Source organism: Brachyhypopomus gauderio, chromosome 5 (genome assembly GCF_052324685.1).
Source record: "Brachyhypopomus gauderio isolate BG-103 chromosome 5, BGAUD_0.2, whole genome shotgun sequence".
Lineage (NCBI taxonomy): Eukaryota > Metazoa > Chordata > Actinopteri > Gymnotiformes > Hypopomidae > Brachyhypopomus > Brachyhypopomus gauderio.
In genome coordinates, this window is record NC_135215.1 from 25,504,019 (window position 1) to 25,522,266 (window position 18,248).

Genomic DNA, 18,248 nt, shown 5'->3' on the forward strand with positions numbered 1-18,248 from the left:
AAACTGAATCCTGTGTGTTGTGTTTGTTCTCTGCTGTTTCCAGAATGATCATCAGTGTTTTTTAGTCTGTATGTCTTTTTGTTACTTAATTTTAGCCTCATATTACTATTTATCAAAAATTCCCCAATGTGGGACTAATAAAGGATTACTTTACCTTATTTTACCCTCTGATTTTAAAACATGTAAATTATATGGTCTGCTCAACTGTATTTGATTATTTAAGGAAACAAACTTGATTTCCCACTTGACTTCCATTCTGTCAACTTGAATTCCCACTTGACATCCATTCTGTCCACTTGGTGTTCCACTTGCCTAAGAACATTTGGATTAGTCTTATCGTTGGACGACTGCTGGTTCAATTTCTGGTGATGCCAGCACCGTCTGGATGAGAGTCCAAGTGAGCATCACTCTCTGGTTGGGTTGGACAGATCACCCCTCCCCAGCTGTCTGCCTGGCAGTGTAGGTGGAGTTGTGGGGTGATGCCCTTCTCCAAGCATGTGGAGCCATGCGGTAATGTTGTGCTGGTAACAGTATATGTGTATCAGAGGAACCACGTGCTAGCCTACACCATCTTGGCTTGGTGGCATTGTACAATTTGTGGAGAATTCTTAAGCGTAGTAGGTGGAACTGACATTGTGAGAAAAAAAACTACTCTATTCAGAGAAACACAAAATATTGAGAACATTTCTCAACCTACCTCTTCAAATGATGGGAAATGCTGCACAGCCAAGGGTCCTTTGCCATGCCTTTGACCCAGCGGCCCATGGAGACACGTGAGTGTAGAGGTGTTAGATGGCTGTGGGGCATAAGCTGCATAAGCGTTCAGAAAGTAGAATAGCAAAATTTCCTCAGAGATAGATCTTCCATTTACTCTTTGTTTACTCTGGGGAGACCAATGCCATATTACCCATATGTCTACCCAAAGTCTATCAGGTGCCTTGACATTTTGATTACTGAAGGTCTATTGAGAATCTAGCTTTCAGCTGACGTTTGTCATGGTTCTGGAGTTTTGTCTTGTGACAGAGAGTATCTACATTTTTATTTACCAGAATTATTACCAGACTTGGCTCACACTGCTCGTAAACACCATAACACAACTGAAGCGACCCCACCAGAATTCTGCTGGTGGTCAGTGGCTTTAAAAGCCCAGGAGAGAAGGGAGGCTCATGTTCTGCAAACACTGCTGAAACAGGCGAGTCCTGCTAGCTCTCGCACAATCGCTTTCTGGCTCTTGTGTGGAAAGTGTTGAGCTCATGTATTTGTACAGGGTTGTTACACTAATGCCAGCCGCTGGAACACACACAATGCAGACGCAATGTTCAGAGTAGTCTGATTTCCAGGAGAGCTGGTTGTTGGCTTTGGGACATTGTTAATGATGGCACAGCTAAGGATTTTATAGAGCAGACCAGCTAATGTAAAAGGAAAATGATACAGGTGTATTGATTTTCAGTGGAGCGAAATTCATGAAATGATACATTTGTGTCAGCTTACTGGATATGAAATTCAACCCCTTTTTTCCTGCCATGAAGTCATGTCCTCCAAAATAGTTAACCCTCTTTCTTATGTTGTCTAACAATGTAACTGCAAGGCAAAACTCATCTTCATTTGTCGAAGAAGCACATGTAAGTAAATAATACTTACGTCAAAGAATGCTGGAATGCCTCTGTGACCCAGCTCTCTGCTATGCCAAACTGTGGCCTCAAAAGTGACATTTAATCAAGTGTGATCTCTTGCCCTGAAGACACTTGGCGCTTAGGTAAAGAATAGTTCCCTCTGGTCTGTTCCCAAGGACAGCGGAGAGCTCTCGAACGCTTCTCTGTGCAGCCTCCTTTTGGCACATTTACATTAAAATGACAGACGGGCCTGCACGCCTTTCTGTGTGTGCTTCTCCGTCTGTGTTTGCGTGTGTGAGAGAGGGTGACCGAGCCCATCGTGCGAGCACGTTGCCTTGGATACAGAGTGGAGGGGAAGTGGCGATCTCATCTCTCGAGCCCCGAGGCTTCAGCAGAGAGGGCGTACTGTTGCGGGGAGTGAAAGGACCCGGTTTTGCCCCAGTGTTCCCATGTGCTTGTTCCCATGTGTTCTCACCTAGTTGCCCATTAACGTACAGTTTGACCACTTAAGGGTTGTGCATTAGTATAACTAAACCTAAGATGTGACAGTGTGAAGAAATGAGAATGTCTCTTTAAATATGGTGAATAGACCTTTTTTTTTTTTTTTAAAGAGAGAAAATTATAAGCTGAGAGAGTCTGGGTTCAGTCGACTAGAGAGGACTCTTCCTGAAAGGTGCCTTGGGATCTGTGTAGTCTCAGGACCAATAGACAGTTAAGTATATTTGGCTTTGTTAGACATATTCATGTAGGCTCGACATTCCTGTACTGGATGTTGGTCTATGGTCTATGGACTATGGTGTGCTTGTGTGTGTGTGTGTTTGCCAATAACTTGCCCATTGCATTCCAGTGGCTACTTACATGATGGATGCGGTTCATGACACATGAATGCATCACATATTTGTCCTGTCCTACTGTAACTATCATTACTAATCCTATCACTATACTGACCACACACAAAAGTTAATACATGGAATCTCTTGGATCATAACTGCTATCTGGTTATACGTCAGATACTTCTAGTGTTGGCACCACACAACTGAAGTCCTTTTGGCCTGCAATCTCATAAACCCCTGTGCCAAGCTGCCTCAGTGTTTGTTTACACAAGTGAGTTAAGATGCACACAGGCCATGGCGTGAGGCCCATGTAACGTGACCAGATGAATACGGGCTATTATGGGTTGCTTTTAATTCAGTGTCAGTACACTAGCAAAACTTCATTCAGATGTTAATCACACTAACCGTTTGCATATACCTCTTTTAGTTAATGCAGGCATTATGTTGAGATAAACAAACGGGCAGCTTGTCCTTTCAAAAGCTGTTAGTCAAACACTTTAGAGATAAAGCGAATAGGTCAAAACAGACCTGGGAGGACAGTGTAAATCAAAAGCATGAGGTCTCCCCCACAGCCTGAGCAAACGTGTTCCTGTTATCTGCTTCTCATATTGTCATTTTGCAGGATAATTTGTTCACATGGTCATACCCATGAAAATTACACCTGGTCTATGCGATTGGAAAGTGTAGAAGGGAAGTGCATTACAGTCTGCATAGGGGTCCGTGACTCAGAAGCACCATGATTCATCTGACAGCCTTGCCTCCTGGTGCCTGTGGTCATCTAACAAAGCACCAAGCTTGAGCCAGCCCTGGCTACCCTAGGCAGGGTGCACTGATGTGGGGCTGGTGCCAGACCTTATGGTCCTTCTTTTGGCTCTGCAGCCTGGAGGAGTAAGGATCTTTGGCCAGGTTGTGTTGCGGAGGAGAGCCAGGAAGAACGGTGGACCAATGGCTTGCAGAAGGCGTGCTCAAGAGAGATTTCACTCACAGCCGCTGTGCCTGTGTAACGGAATTGGCGTCACGATCCCAACGCATTAGCTTCCCTTTTACGATCTCGCGTTTGTCAATCCCAGTGATTCACAATGTGCAGAGTAAGAGTCTGTCGCTTCACTGAGTCCCTAGATGAAGCAAGGTCAGGTGGTGAGGGGGTGATTTACCCTGCATGCTGATTGGTGGGAGCTGAGATAGGAGGTGATGGGGCTTAGCTAAGCCACACCACTACCTCAGACTCACAGCTTCCTATGTGTGTGCACTCACTTTCCCCTTCAGCTGTGTGTGTGATTGATTGTGCCCTCCTGGAGGTGACTAAACAATTTGTGTAGAACTTTATAGATCATGTAATGGAGTGTACAGTCATTCAGTCAAACAGAACTGAGTCTTATTACTTTGTGGCATAACATAGTAAAACTGCATTCTTATTTTAAAATATTGCTGTGTGTACAGCGCTGTCTAACCAATCCAGCAATTCAAAGGCATTTCCTGGGCATTCAAACCACTGAGCAGTGCCAGCTTGAGTTAAACATCCCACTTTCATTACTGGTGTGTTATCTTATCCAGTCCTTACGTAACACTTAGTCATTAACTGACTAAGAGTTATTGTAATTGTGCTTGTGTGTGTATGTGTGTGTATGTGTGTGTGTGTGTGTGTGTGTGTGTGTGTGTGTGTGTGTGCATACTAAGTCTACCTGATGATGCTTCTATATTTACAGCTTCTTTATTGTGATGGGCAGACGTTGGGGGAAGGTGGAGGAATCCTTTCTAGCCTGTCAACTAGTGTGAAGTGTGTCGTCAGCTAACCTACCATGGCCGTTGTCTTGCAGCACATGTACAGTCCATAAATAACTTAGAAATGTCAGCAAGGTCTGTGTCTATGCAGAAAAAAGTGGAGCAGTTTTGAGGAAGGGCATACACCTTTCCCCAGGTGTGTGTGTGTGCATGTGCGTGTGTGTGTGTGTGTGTGTGTGTGTGTGTGTGGATGTGTGTGTGTGTGTGTGGATGTGTGTGTGTGTGTGTGTGTGTGTGTGTGTGTGTCTGTACGTGTGTGTGTGCGTGTGTGCATGTGCGTGTGTGTGTGTGTGTGTGTGTGTGTGTGTGTGTGTGTGTGTGTGTGTGGATGTGTGTGTGCATTCACATGAATGTGTCTATTGGTGCTGTTCTATTGGCTGATCTCAGGTGGCTCCATGAAAGGACAAAGGAATGTTCTCCTTTCTTGGACATTGTAAAGTGTGAAGCAGAATCAGGAGATATGCACAATCTCATGTAAGTAGAAAGCTAGATGTCAATGCAAAGGTTTTCCAATGGTCTAAAGCAGCAGTTGTTTCTGTTCTTCCAGCACTGAAGTGGTAGGTCGTTAGATTGTTAGGCAGGACGTTCTAGGTGTCACTCATCTTACATTTGCCGTTGTTGCTGAGGTAGTGATAGTTTAAAAAGAGCCTCTTCTTGTGTGTTCTGCATAAAGGCTCTCCTTTCCTTAGTCATTACTGAGTTAATGATGTGTAAAGCCGAAGCAAGTATGTTAGAACGACACAATTTACATCTGACAATTTACATCTGCACCACTAATCGACTTGTGATGCAAAATATCTGCCTGAAAATATGCTTCGTTCTTGCATTTGGATGAATCGGGTCCTTTCACATGGCTGGACCTGGAGACCAAATCAATTTCTTCATGATGTTATTGGACGTTCCTGTGGGATTTTGCTAATGTAACTCTGGGCTATTGCTTAACATTATACAGTGTTTTTCATCTCTGTTGGCTCCTGCCATTCTCTTTCACATGTTGACAAGTCCATTATCTCCCCTGCGGTCCACCTAGCACCAAGTCATTAGTTCTCTTGGGCCTAACTAGCAATTGAGATTTGTGACCGAATGTTTGCATTTAAGCCAGTGTCCTCCTTTTTTGCCTTCAACAATGGGTTAAGGTTTGTCCTACAAGAACTAGCAGATGAAAAGTCTTGTGGTGTGGTTCAAAAAACAAAAAGTGGTGTCTGCTCCAGGCGAAAGCCGACCTTCCTGCAGCTGGGCCCTCTTGGGACGATATCATACGGGTATTTTTAACGACGCCGTTGCCACATTCGCCTTCCATGATTAACGGTGAAAAGACCATGGTGGTGCACTACGTCTGAGCTCTCCGAGCTGAACACCTGCAGTTTCCCAGAATGCAGCATATTCAGCAAGAACACCTGAGATGAAAACCTTTACAGTTTGTTAGTGGCCATGTTTGATGAGTAATCTTATAGCCATGCCTGCACCAAGCAGCGCCTTTTTATAGAAATGAAACACTGCACAAAGCTCAGCAGAAATTTTCAGTGATTTCCAATGATTTCCCATAGAATACAGTTAGACCGTGTGGCCGTTAAGTGAGCAGCAGTGTATCCTTTGTGCTGTATGTTTCTTTGCTGACCTAAGACGGGTCCCCACCTTCAGTTCAAGGCCAGCTTGGTGTGCTCTGTGTCCTAGATGTGTTTGAAGACCTCTCTCTCCTGCTTTGTCTGGCTCTCTGCCTAAATCGGTGAAGGCTGCAGATCTCATGAATTATGCAAAGTGAGGGATGTTTACCTGACGCAGCTTCCTAAGTATCGGAGCTTGCTTGCTCGGAGCCATTCCCGGGGACTGGCAGGCTGCACCTTTGAAGGTCCATATCCGGTTTTCCATGCTACTTTTCCACATCAACCACCCACACACTTAAGAAGGAAGCAATAAATGCTGCAAAGTATCATGCCTTAAAGAAAGCAGACGCGTGAATTTCAGCACTGATAAACCTGCTGTGCATCATTCTCATCATGGCGATAGCTTATGATTTCTCATTCCTTCTGGTTGCATTGGTGCTGCAGAGATATAACCAAAGGCTTAAATGCTGGTTTTGTCCATAAGGCAGGGTTAATCTCTGAATTATTGAAACCAAACTGATGAATTAAGGGATTTTTGGTATGTATAACGGTGTTGTTTTCCTCATTGCAGCAGAATAGCCCCTGCTTAATTTGGACTCTCAGTGTGTGATCCATATGCCAGCACCAAGCATGGTGACATCACAACAGCACCCTGGCTGAGTGCATTATCTCTGTCTCTCTCCCACTCTCTCTCTCTCTCTTTCTCTCTCTCTCTCTCTCTCTCTCTCTCTCACTCTCTCTCTAGGGTACCAAATCAAATCAGCTGCACCATAAGCAGCGTGACTGTTTAAGTCACAAAATGTTGCCTTTGCCAAAGTGTAAGTGTAGGAAACTTCACAGTTTATTAGCCAGCAGCCAGGCTAAAGTCAAAGTAAAATAAATGTATTTATAGAGTGCTATTAACAGCCGTTGTCACAAAGCAGCTTTACAGATGTCTGAGTCCAAGCCCACAGTGAGCAAGCCAAAAGGTGACACTGGCAATGTCAGTGTCTCTTAGAGCATAAGTAAGAAACCTTGAGAGGAACCAAGACTCAAAGGGAGGACCCATCCTCCTCTGGTCAATAGCAGATACCATATCAGCAACAACATAAACAATACAAGACAAATATGTAATATAAACGATTACTGAGGTACTGTTCATAGAGTGTTTTTATGTTACAGTGGTTTTGTTAAACGTATTGATCAAAACAGTAACCTCAAAGTTGTTTGATGTAAAATATGCCATATTTTGTCAATTGTGATTTTGTACACCGCAATCAAAATTTGTCCTCCACTTTTTACCCATCTGTGCAGTTAACACACACAAACACCAGTGGGGGCTTTACTAGGAGGCTGTGGTGCACACGTGCCCAGAGCGGTGGGCAGACCTAGCCCTAGCCTGGGGAGCAGTTGGGGTTAGGTGCATTTACATTTACGGCATTTGGCAGACGCCCTTATCCAGAGCGACTTACATTTTTATCTCATTTTTATACAAGTGAGCAATTGAGGGTTAAGGGCCTTGCTCAAGGGCACCTCAGTCATGACCTCAGGTCTGGGAATCGAACCCACAACCCTCCGGTCACAAGACCCGTTCCCTACCACCAGGTCATGACTGCCTTTATAATATATAAATATATTATGGTACTTGTACATCATTTAATTCAGTTCATAATTCCCTTACTTGTTTATCAATGTGAAAAACATCAGGTATTATGGAAACTTGTGCCAGATTGTAGCAGCTAAAAAAATATTTTACAGTGGCCTTGAGCATGGCCTCAAAATTATGACAATTTTTCTAATATTTGTAAGATGATTGTAGCACTGTAGCACTAAAATTATTATTATGAAAGATCTATAGACCATGCAGCTGTTGTTTGTGGAAAATACAAATGAGCACCAGGAGTCAGGCTTGTAATATAACCTGTTTTAGCTTAGCCATCACAAACCTAAGAGCTTTATCTTGAGTTTATTTCTGACTTATAAGTGGCTAGATAACATCAAGGCTAAACATAGGATTAGTATGATGGACCTAAATAATCAATTACAGTTTAGTTTGACAACAATAGTCTGTAGTGCATACTTTTATACAGTAGTCTATAGTGTACTTTTATACAGTATCCTGTAGTGTATACTTTTTGTTATCTACCACATAACTAATAAGATATGTATATCCAGGGTCGGAGTGGGCCCCCTTTTCAGCCCAGGAGCTTCATGCCCAAATCCGGCCCAAAATTATTTTCCCCTCCCAACCAGCCCAAACTAAAGATTGACATGAGCCGGCCCATCAGGAATCCTCCCGAATCTCCCGATTAGCCACTCCGGCTCTGTGTATATCTATTATTTTTATTTATCTATTATTTAACCTCTCTCTCTCTCTCTCTCTCTCTCATCCTCTTCAGCCTTTTTGTGGATGTCCTGTATGTCTGAACGCCAGCTTTGAGTGTGCAGACCAGGGGGCACGTTGCTTTGACCCAGAGGGGAAGGATTTCCCTGTGACACGCCTTGCCATGAACAGGAAGAGGAAATACACACTCTGTGGAGGAGCGGTGATGGTGCTGCTGCTGGGTCACCTGACCACTGCCTTAGAAGTGCCTCTGGACTGTAAGTATTATGTCTTCAGTGGCTGTAAATATATTTGTGGTCTTTTCGATCAGTGTTATTAAATTAGATTATGCACGATAACAATATATTCTGATTTTCTGTTAATGTAATGAGTTGAGCTATGCACTTCAGTCAGAGGCCTCTACAGTACAACTTCAAAATGGTTATTTTACTGGCAAAAAAAGCAGGCTTATTACTGCTTTTGTCCATCAGGACAGTGTTACGTAACCTGAGCCACCTGGTTTATTCAGCATCAGTACCACTTAAGCTAAAGGACTTGTGCATTGTTCTCTTGCTCCTGCTCTCTCCCTCACTCTCTCTCTCTCTCTCTCTCTCTCACTCTCTCTCTCTCTCTGTCCATTAAATTAAATCCAAATGAAAGCAATAACCTTATCCATATAGTAGAATTGAATAGAAATAATTCTATAATATGACATTTATTTGGAGTATAGGGCTTGAGAAATAATTATATGAAGACTACAATGTGCACCTTTTTTACAAACTAGAAACGTCTTAAGCAGGTGTATAATGTCTTGGGAACTGCAGTCTTTTCTTTCCTTGTGTCTAACACTCAGCTGTCTTACTCTCTGCTCACCTATTTGCTGACTCATTTGGACCTAAAGCTAAGTTCTTGGAGGGATGTAAGTTGGGGCCCTTTCGGTGGGATAGTGGGATGGTTGCTGTGGAATTCCTTCACTTGACTGGATTGCAGTGGTTGTGAATTTGCATGCTGCTCACATTTTCATGTTTTTATTTGCATAATAAATAACTGCCTATGGACAACAGCAAACCAAACGGAAAACATTTCTTTTAGAAGTTAACATTTTTTTTAAGTATGTTGTATCACCTTACTTTATGTTTTCCCTCTAGTTTTCCTTTAGTCAAATGGGCCTGAAAGAAGACGCATGCTGTGGATTTTGCTGTTTTGTGCTGTAGTGTATGTGTATGTGTATGTGTGTCTATGATAACACTTCACTTTCCCCTTCAGTGCAACAACCTCCCACTATAACCCACCAGTCCCCAAAGGATTACATCATTGACCCACGGGAAAACATTGTCATCCACTGTGAAGCGAAGGGGAAGCCACATCCCAGGTGGGTGTCAGTTGAATCTCCATGGTTACAGTTGCCATTGGCACTGCTTGACACATACCATCACACACCACCTTTCTGTCATCATTTGAACCCTGAGCGTGCTGCTGGGTGCTCTCAATCAACACCTACAACACAGCTCCTTCTCAGCTGGGGAAGTGGATGTCTGGTTGGTCAGAGATTATTGTACGGTTGGTCAGATTGGTCAGAGGTTCTTATCCGGTTGGTCTGATTGGTCAGAGATGCCTGTCCGGTTGGTTGTCAGAGGTTTCTGACTCTTCACTGCTCTTGTCACACAGCTTCTCATGGACGCGCAATGGTACACATTTCGATGTGGACAAAGATCCAAAGGTGATCACGAAGCCGAACTCGGGCACACTGATTATTGACACCAGCGGGGAGAAGGCTGAAGTGTATGAGGGCGTGTACCAGTGCACGGCGCGCAACCAGCACGGCACTGCCGTGTCCAACGACATCGTCATACGGCAGTCTAGTATGAGCCCCTCCTCTCTCACAGTGTCACCACATAGCTAGTCACCTGCATCCACACAAATAAACCGAATCGTCCACTCATCTATGTCAGCGCTGGCTATGGAGATGAGAATTCCTCATGTGTGGACTACAGGTTTGCTAAATATAGAAAATGAAAATGTAACCTGCCAGAACGTTGTACAATTTCACTCAGTGTGTGTGTGTGTGTGTGTGTGTGTGAGAGAGAGAGAGAGAGAGAGAGAGAGAGAGAGAGAGAGAGAGAGAGAGAAAGCAAGCCCCATGGTTTAGATTGTTTTACACTTATGTCTCACAGAGTCCCCCTTGTGGTCAAAGGAGAGAAATGAGCCAATTACAGTACAGGTGGGCGTGTCTCTGGTTCTGCACTGCAGACCCCCAGCTGGACTACCCCCACCCATCATTTTCTGGATGGACAACAGTGAGTTCCTCAACGAAACTTAAATTATAATTAACAACATGAGGTAATTTGAATGATTACTTCTGTCACTCAACCACAATATCACTGTTCTTAAAGTAGAACCAGTGCTTGAATGATATTAATGAAGTACATAATGATAATAATACCAATGCTAATGATAACAACAACAACAACAGTAAGTAGTTGTTTAAACATTGTCCATGTCTTCTCCCTTGGCTAGACTTCCAGAGGCTACCCCAAAACAGCCGCGTGTCTCAGGCACTGAACGGAGACCTGTACTTCTCCAACGTGCTGATAGAGGACACCAGGAGCGACTACATCTGCTACGCCCGCTTCCCCCACACGCAGACCATCCAGCAGAAGCAGCCTATCACGGTCACCGTGCTGGATGGTGAGGCCCTCCTCTCTCCTGGCCCTGCCTCCACCAGCCTCCACCCTTCAGTCTCTTTCTAGCAGTCACTCAGCCAGTCTAGGTTTCTTCAGGGATAAAAAGCACCAGCAGGGAGTCTGGCTCACTGGGTTCCTAGATGAACATTTATTTTGAAGGATATGGTGATAAATTTGCATTCTGATCTGAAATTCTGTGTGAAATTCCGTGTTGTGGTTCACTGTGGTTGTGAGCACCACAACTTCATGCCAAACTTACCAGCGTCATGTTACAATATCAGGATTTAATTTCCACCAGAAGTCATTATCTCCTTTGTGAAGCTGAAGCTTGCCTGGTAGAGATGATAGTACAAGATCATGGGTTTGCTTCACAGGGGAGCACATATGCTGTAATTATACTGTAATAGTGATGAAAACAGTCACTCCTGATATGTGTCTGCTGATTGCTCTAATGTCACTCCTTTTGTTGACTTTTAAGTCATTATATAAGTATCTCTCATTTTTCTTTGATCAACAGAGAGTGTTATGTTCTTGTAGCACTGCATGTTTGACTTTTTGTTGTATTCCAGTTTATACAATGAATGAAACAGTCTTGGCATCTTATTTGAATGACACTGATATTTTGGGTGGTGAGTTTGAGTAGACCTTGTCCAAGTGAACCCTACCTACCCCTGTAGTTCCAACTAACCAGTAGCATAACACACACACCCATTCTACCAGCACCTCAAATGTCTCAACTTCCAATATTCCACACTTGACTTTTCATCCACTTGGCATTAATACCACGCCAACCCTTCTGTCATCCATCTTTTACATCAAATGTATGAAAACTAAATGATGAAAAAGAGGCTGGTGCTGACATTAAAGGTATATTTTAATCTGGGTATCCAAAGATGTTTAAAGTGTTTCTAAACAATGAACAATAATTCATTGCATAACCACCAATGTCTGTGTGATGGCAGTAGCTGGCCCTTTTTCATCAGACAGAGTTAATGTACAAAAAAAAAACTAATCACTAAGCTTGTCTGTGTCTTTACACACAGTGTACCTAGTACAACCACTGAAGCAAGTGGTCAAATAAGAAAGGTGGTATTATTCTGGTTGGCCTTTCCTATTTAGCATGATTTCTTTCTCTTGATCCTTCAATTCTCTTTTTAAATCTAATTTAAAAAGACACAACCGAAGGATCTTGTCATCCAATCAGCAGTCTTTGCTATGCCAGGAGAGGTTCACTTTGTACACGTAAGGTGATGGTCATAATTTAATTTAATTTATGTCTTTAGTACAGTGAGGGAAAACCTGAAGAAACAGAGCAGTGTTGTTTACCAGTGGTCATTCACACTGTACAGACCCTCCGCCACCTTAAGGGCCAGTAGGGAGTCCTTCAGTTGTACACCAGTATTGTAGCAATGAATCTTTGCATTATAGCACAAGTTCTTACTTGTTTCCCATGCTGGTGTACCAGTCTTAACCACTTCTTGACTGGCCACTCGTTCTGACCATGGCTAATCCCTGTATGATGCGCATCTGACTATGGCTGCTCCGTGTTTCAGATCGGCCAGCCGGGGAGCGCGCCCCCTCCTTTATGTATCCGTCAGGGATGAACAGCACCACCCAGATACTACGGGGAGAGACTCTGGAGCTGGAGTGTATTGCCGATGGGCTGTGAGTACCAGTGTGCCGAACCATGCCACTGGAAAACTGAATCAGTGAGGTATTCCGCTCATCGTCCTGTTTGCTTATCTAATCACGTCTTTGCTATCTCAGTCCGACGCCAGAAATCTCCTGGGACAAGGAGAGCGGTGAACTACCCAGAAGCCGCTTGTCCTTTTTGAACTTCCAGAAGAGTCTGAGGATCAGTGAGGTGACTGAGGCGGATGGTGGAGAGTACCGCTGCATGGCCAGCAACCACCTGGGCAGTGCTTACCACATCATCACAGTGGTGGTCAAAGGTCTGGACTGACTTTCACATCGATAAATATCCAAATGTCTTAACTTAGCAACACTAACTATAAAGAAAAAAATATTAAAATATAAATGTAGGCAATGCATTTGATTACATTTACAGAAGGCTCTGGTGACCCTGTGCAGTGCTGACAGTACTCTACAATGGCAATGTAAACTATATATGGTAATTTACTGACTCTGATCCCATTCCCAAACAGCGGCTCCCTTTTGGATCAGTGCTCCGCGGAACCTCATCCTGGCCCCTGAAGAGTCAGGCATGCTCACGTGTCTGGCAGGGGGCAGCCCCAAACCCACCATCACCTGGTCCATCAATGGTAACTCCATTGAGAGTGAGTGTCCCTCGATCTGAGATCTCATCTCTACTCACATGGACAGCATGGTGAGATGAAGGATCTGAGACAGAATGGATTTGTTTATGTAGTGTTGGTTCCCTCTGTAGACTCACCCAATGATCCCCGTCGGAAAATAGAGGACAACATGGTCATCCTCAGCAACGTGCAGACTGGATCCAGTGCAGTATACCAGTGCAATGCTTCCAATGAGTTTGGCTACCTGCTGGCCAATGCCTTTGTCAGTGTTCTCGGTGAGTTACGCGTGTCTGTTCTTGTCTGTCAGGTAGGAGTTGACTGGAAAATGAGTCAGAACAAAACTTCTGATATCAGTAGAAACATCAACCATTGCTTATACATGGTTTCAGGAAGGGTTAGGAAGCAGTTTCTATTAGAACTTTCCTTCATTGTTCTTTCAGCTGAGCCTCCGAGGCTGCTGACACCACCAAACTACGTCTACCAGGTCATCAGCAACAGGCCAGCCATGTTGGACTGTGCCTCTTTTGGGTCTCCACTACCCAAGATTTCTTGGTATGTCAGCATCAACAGTGTCTGTATTGAAGTCCAACTTTAACTGTGTGTCTTGAATACTACAGTAGAGAATGCTCACAGCAGCTTCTTTCTTTGTCATTAAATGGCTGCATCTCAATTCAGGGGCTGCAGCCTACATAGACCGCGTAGACCGCAGCCCACGGTGGCCACACACTTCAAAGGCCGGGTAGGCTGTATCTCACGGCTGTTAAATGAGACAGTCTAGTCTTCGCAAGACGTATGTTTGCGTGACCACGCTCTGCCCCATTACATACGTGTTAGCGCACTGTCCGACAAATATCACATCACCCACAAATGCCTAAAAGAAAATGCATTGAACATGTATTCACATGTTTGGCGGGAAGTATAACTTCATAACAAAATTCAATGTATTTTTATAAACGTTACTCTTTAGTAAATACTCAAAGCACAGGTTTACCTGCAATATCATTAATAACTGGCATGTTATTTAGCATCTCATTGCAGTATAAATGTCCATATTTAAAAAATACCGACATTTAAAAACAAATTCTTCGGCCCGAACACTAGACTCCGCCTGTTTATTGTTCATAGAGCAATTAATCCTGGAGTATCATGGGATGCGAAGGATACTCAGATGCATCCTTCGTTTTCGGGGTTTTGAAGGCTACATTCGTCGGCCGCATAAGAAGGAGCCCACGAATTGGGACAGCCTCGTCGCGGCGCAGTGACGTAACCGGCCTACAAATGCGCACTTCGTGGGCTGCAGCCCCTGAATTGAGATACACCTAATGACTAGGCCCTTGTCTTGTCTCGTTGTTACCCTGATTTTTTTCATTGACTGGTTTTCTGTAGGTTCAAAGATGGCCAGACTTTATTGGATGGGGAAATGTATCTGGTGCATGAGAATGGTACTTTACAGATCACTGCAGCACAGCCAAAACACAGTGGGAAATACACATGTGTGGCTACAAATAACCAGGGTAGCAAGGAAAACCATGTCTACCTGGAAGTGAAAGGTAGGAATCCCATGTCGTTTATGATGCGCTTGCTTGTGATGAACTAATTTTAGCACACCATCCAAGCATGAGACTCATTTGTATGAAGTACTTTGAATTGTTATACAAATCTGTTTGTACTGGATGTTATATCAGAAGGTGAAGCAAATACGTAAAAATACTGAAATGAACAAGTTTGCGTGAAAGAGGGAGAAGAGAAGAATCGGCGAAGCGTTGACAAAGTAAGCGAAGATTCCCGAAGTGTCATGACAGGTTTTGCCTTGTTCTCAGAGCCCACACGAATCCTCCAACAGCCAGAGTACAAGGTGGTGCAGAGAGGAGCGAAGGCTGTGTTTGAGTGTAAGGTGACGCATGACCCAACATTGATCCTGGTCATGATCTGGCTCAAAGACAAAGGAGAGCTGCCCGATGATGATCGGTAAGGTCAAGGGTCTCCTGCTGGACTAGTGGTCAAATGATCACATGCAGACCAGAGTGGTATTATGGAGGTCTTTATAATAGAGAGTAGGATTTAGCTATTTTAGTTATCTTCTTAGAGCTGTGCTTTCGACATTGAACATGGACACTACATTTGAATCTTAGTGGTTTTGATTGATTTCCTAAACAGAGATAGGATGGAAGCATACAGTAAATATTAGATTCACAGTTCTGATGGTGGTGTTTTGGGGTCTCTATAGGTTTGTGGTGGATTCTGACAGTCTGACCATAAATAATGTGATGGAGCAGGATGAAGGCACCTACACGTGCATTATGAACACCACCCTGGATCAGGACTCAGCCAGTGCCATGCTGACAGTAGTCGGTAAGCTGTCCTCCTTCAGTCCTTTGTAGAAAACAAGGTGGTTTCTACAGTTTACCTTAGATAGCCTAGTAGTTAGATTTCTAGATATAGTAGTCAAGTTTTGTCAGATGTGTCAATGTTGAAATGTGGTTTCAGATTATTACATTACGTTTTAAAAGTGCTAGATTAGGTTTAAAACTGTTGATGTTTCATCTGTTGGTCAAACGTACATGTAGCTCAGGGCAGGGCAGTGTTCCTATGCAGTTAGCTGATTGACGGGGTTCCATTTTGGACTGTACCACTAATAATGAACCTCTCCCCTACTCTTGCCTCTCGCTGGCAGAAGCCACACCAACTCCACCTGTAGTCTACGGTAAATCATGGGATCTTAGCACCCTCCAATTCCCAAGCCCATTCCTGACACCTTTTTTTTAAGTTCCCCCTACCTTTTATACTCTGTGTGTTACTCTCATGCTACGGTGTGTCATAAGCTAAATGACAACAATTATGTGGACATTCAGTCGATTTTGTGGACATTCAGAATTCATTGAGTTTATTGTTTACCATTATTTATGTCTGAAGTCATTGGTAGGTCATTTCTGGGACACTACTTTTTTTGGTATTCAAACTCGCATGTGTGTAAGTTTTGTTGTGAAGCATGTGATCGCTAGATTGGATTTGTCATGTACTGTGAAATGATTGGTGTGCATGATCTTCTAGAGCGACCAGACCCACCCATAGACCTGGAGCTGACCGACCAGCGAGAGCGGAGTGTGCAGCTCACCTGGATCCCTGGAGATGAACACAACAGTCCCATTCAGGGTGGGCGCAACAAACCACTGAAATCAAAAAGGCATTTTGAATGTCTCTATATTCAAATATCTTTACATTTTTATTTATTTAAGTTCTTTAAAATATTTTCACCACCAAACATTGAAAAGTGACATACACCAAAAACTCAATTCCTGCAACAAAAAAGTCAAAGAAGCATTGTGTCATACACATAACAGATAACATAACAGATTTTTTTTAAAGCAGTTGACACAAATACAAAGAAGTAGTGAAACCAACAAAAGGAAATGACTCAAAAATGACCCTTTTCACCACGCCGAGTGTGTTGTTCCCACAGTGTTCCTGATCCAGTACGAGGATTCACTCCATGAGCCAGGGATGTGGAACAACTTGACGGAGGTGGAAGGTACAAGCACCACGGTGCTGCTGGACCTCTCCCCGTACGTGTACTACTCCTTCAGGGTGCTGGCGCTCAATGACGTAGGCCTGAGCGAGCCCAGCCTTCCATCCAGCCAGTACCGCACCAACCCTGCACGTGAGTGGCCCCTGGAGCTGTGTGCAAACGCCCTGCATAAATGCCCTGTGCTGTGCATGCTTGTTATAGGTTTTTTTAAGCTTAAGATAGCTGTATGTTTGAGGGCAATTGTAAATTTTTTAGAATCATGGCAGATAAACTCATGGGAACATATAAATGCAGCATGACTTGGTCAAAAATATTGTAAGTAAAATGCTACTGTATTTTATATATTGTAGTGTATTAAAGTTTTGGATCACATGCGTGTGATCACATGCATGTGATATAAAAGCAAGTCCATGCAGTTACAACTTTAGGATGTAAATGAAAAATAAAATGTTTTAATTGTCCAAGTCACTAAAATGCTTTAGAAAAGCAATATTGTTTCAGAAGCATTTCTGCTTTTGATGTGTTTTTTCAGAGCCTGATGAAAATCCATCAAATGTTGAGGTGGCTGGAACTGAGCCTGATAATATGGTGATCTCCTGGCAGGTAAAATGGTTCCAAACACATTATATTAAAACACACTGAAATCACAACTGCATTATGCCATTTTAGATGTGTTTCTTTGAATATTCAATATGTAAATTGATGATCAGGAGCTAACAGGACTTCAGTCCAACGGCCCTGGGCTTCAGTATAAAGTGAGCTGGAGACGGCAGGATGTAGGTGGAGACTGGATGTCAGTCACCGTGGCAAACGTCTCCGAATATATAGTGTCGGACACACCCACGTTCGTCCCATATGAGGTGACTGTGCAGGCTGAGAACAACTATGGGCCTGGCCCCAAACCAGAGGTGGTGCTTGGATACTCAGGAGAGGACCGTGAGTCTGCCACTGCAAGTTTTCAGCAATCTTAGGTTTCGACATCAAAGTAACTATAAAGAATATTCGATTCCTTACAGGAGAGACCATGCAATGCTCCTTCTGGATTTTGTAGGACCCATGGTGCCTCCGGAGAGCGTGCAGATGGTGGTGCAGAACAGCACGCTGGCTGAGGTCCACTGGAAGCCCATTCCATCCTCTGCAGTCAGAGGCAGAATGCTGGGATACAAGGTATGCTTAGACATACACAAGAACAACCATTGCTTGCCATCAAAACCCAGAACCCAATCAATGCCACTGTTGCTGGGTCCCTGAACACCTTTAGCCCAAGTTACACCTGGAGAAAATCCCTACATCCCTAGTGTAGTGAAAATTCTCAGTGAATCCAATTCTCTAAAAGCAAATACACTGTAGAATTTTGAAGGATTCTTGTGGATGTGACACAGAATTTTGCTTTGGAATTTAACACATAACTTTGGTTAGAAAAATTTACCATTGATGAAATCAGAGTGCTAAAAATCTCTAACTGTTAAAATGATCTGTTAGATAAATGGCAAAATATATTAATTGTTTTTGTACTGATCAACAGTGTTGGGAACATTACTTTAAAAAAGTAATTAGTTATAGTTACTCACTACTTGTTCAAAAAAGTAACTGAGTTAGTAACTGAATTACTCTATAATAAAAGTAAC

The 18,248-nt window shown here is 43.4% G+C and overlaps 1 protein-coding gene across 12 annotated transcripts in view; it reads left to right on the forward strand.

Moving 5' to 3' along the window:
* Positions 1-18,248, forward strand: part of nrcama (neuronal cell adhesion molecule a) — a 50,689-nt gene that overhangs the window by 22,229 nt on the left and 10,212 nt on the right. For 4 of the 12 annotated variants that reach the window (XM_077006712.1, XM_077006718.1, XM_077006720.1 and 1 more), the window contains exons 3-22: positions 8,211-8,412; positions 9,036-9,053; positions 9,401-9,506; positions 9,803-9,996; positions 10,309-10,431; positions 10,652-10,822; positions 12,372-12,483; positions 12,586-12,770; positions 12,984-13,115; positions 13,226-13,369; positions 13,535-13,646; positions 14,481-14,644; positions 14,915-15,062; positions 15,322-15,446; positions 15,769-15,798; positions 16,146-16,247; positions 16,555-16,752; positions 17,153-17,223; positions 17,331-17,556; positions 17,672-17,787. In XM_077006712.1, the coding sequence (XP_076862827.1) occupies positions 8,319-8,412; positions 9,036-9,053; positions 9,401-9,506; positions 9,803-9,996; positions 10,309-10,431; positions 10,652-10,822; positions 12,372-12,483; positions 12,586-12,770; positions 12,984-13,115; positions 13,226-13,369; positions 13,535-13,646; positions 14,481-14,644; positions 14,915-15,062; positions 15,322-15,446; positions 15,769-15,798; positions 16,146-16,247; positions 16,555-16,752; positions 17,153-17,223; positions 17,331-17,556; positions 17,672-17,787 (2,571 nt within the window). In that variant the 5' untranslated portion in view covers positions 8,211-8,318. The remainder of the gene's footprint in view (positions 1-8,210; positions 8,413-9,035; positions 9,054-9,400; positions 9,507-9,802; positions 9,997-10,308; positions 10,432-10,651; positions 10,823-12,371; positions 12,484-12,585; positions 12,771-12,983; positions 13,116-13,225; positions 13,370-13,534; positions 13,647-14,480; positions 14,645-14,914; positions 15,063-15,321; positions 15,447-15,768; positions 15,799-16,145; positions 16,248-16,554; positions 16,753-17,152; positions 17,224-17,330; positions 17,557-17,671; positions 17,788-18,248) is intronic. The other 8 variants (XM_077006714.1, XM_077006723.1, XM_077006724.1 and 5 more) reach the window with 3 other exon arrangements.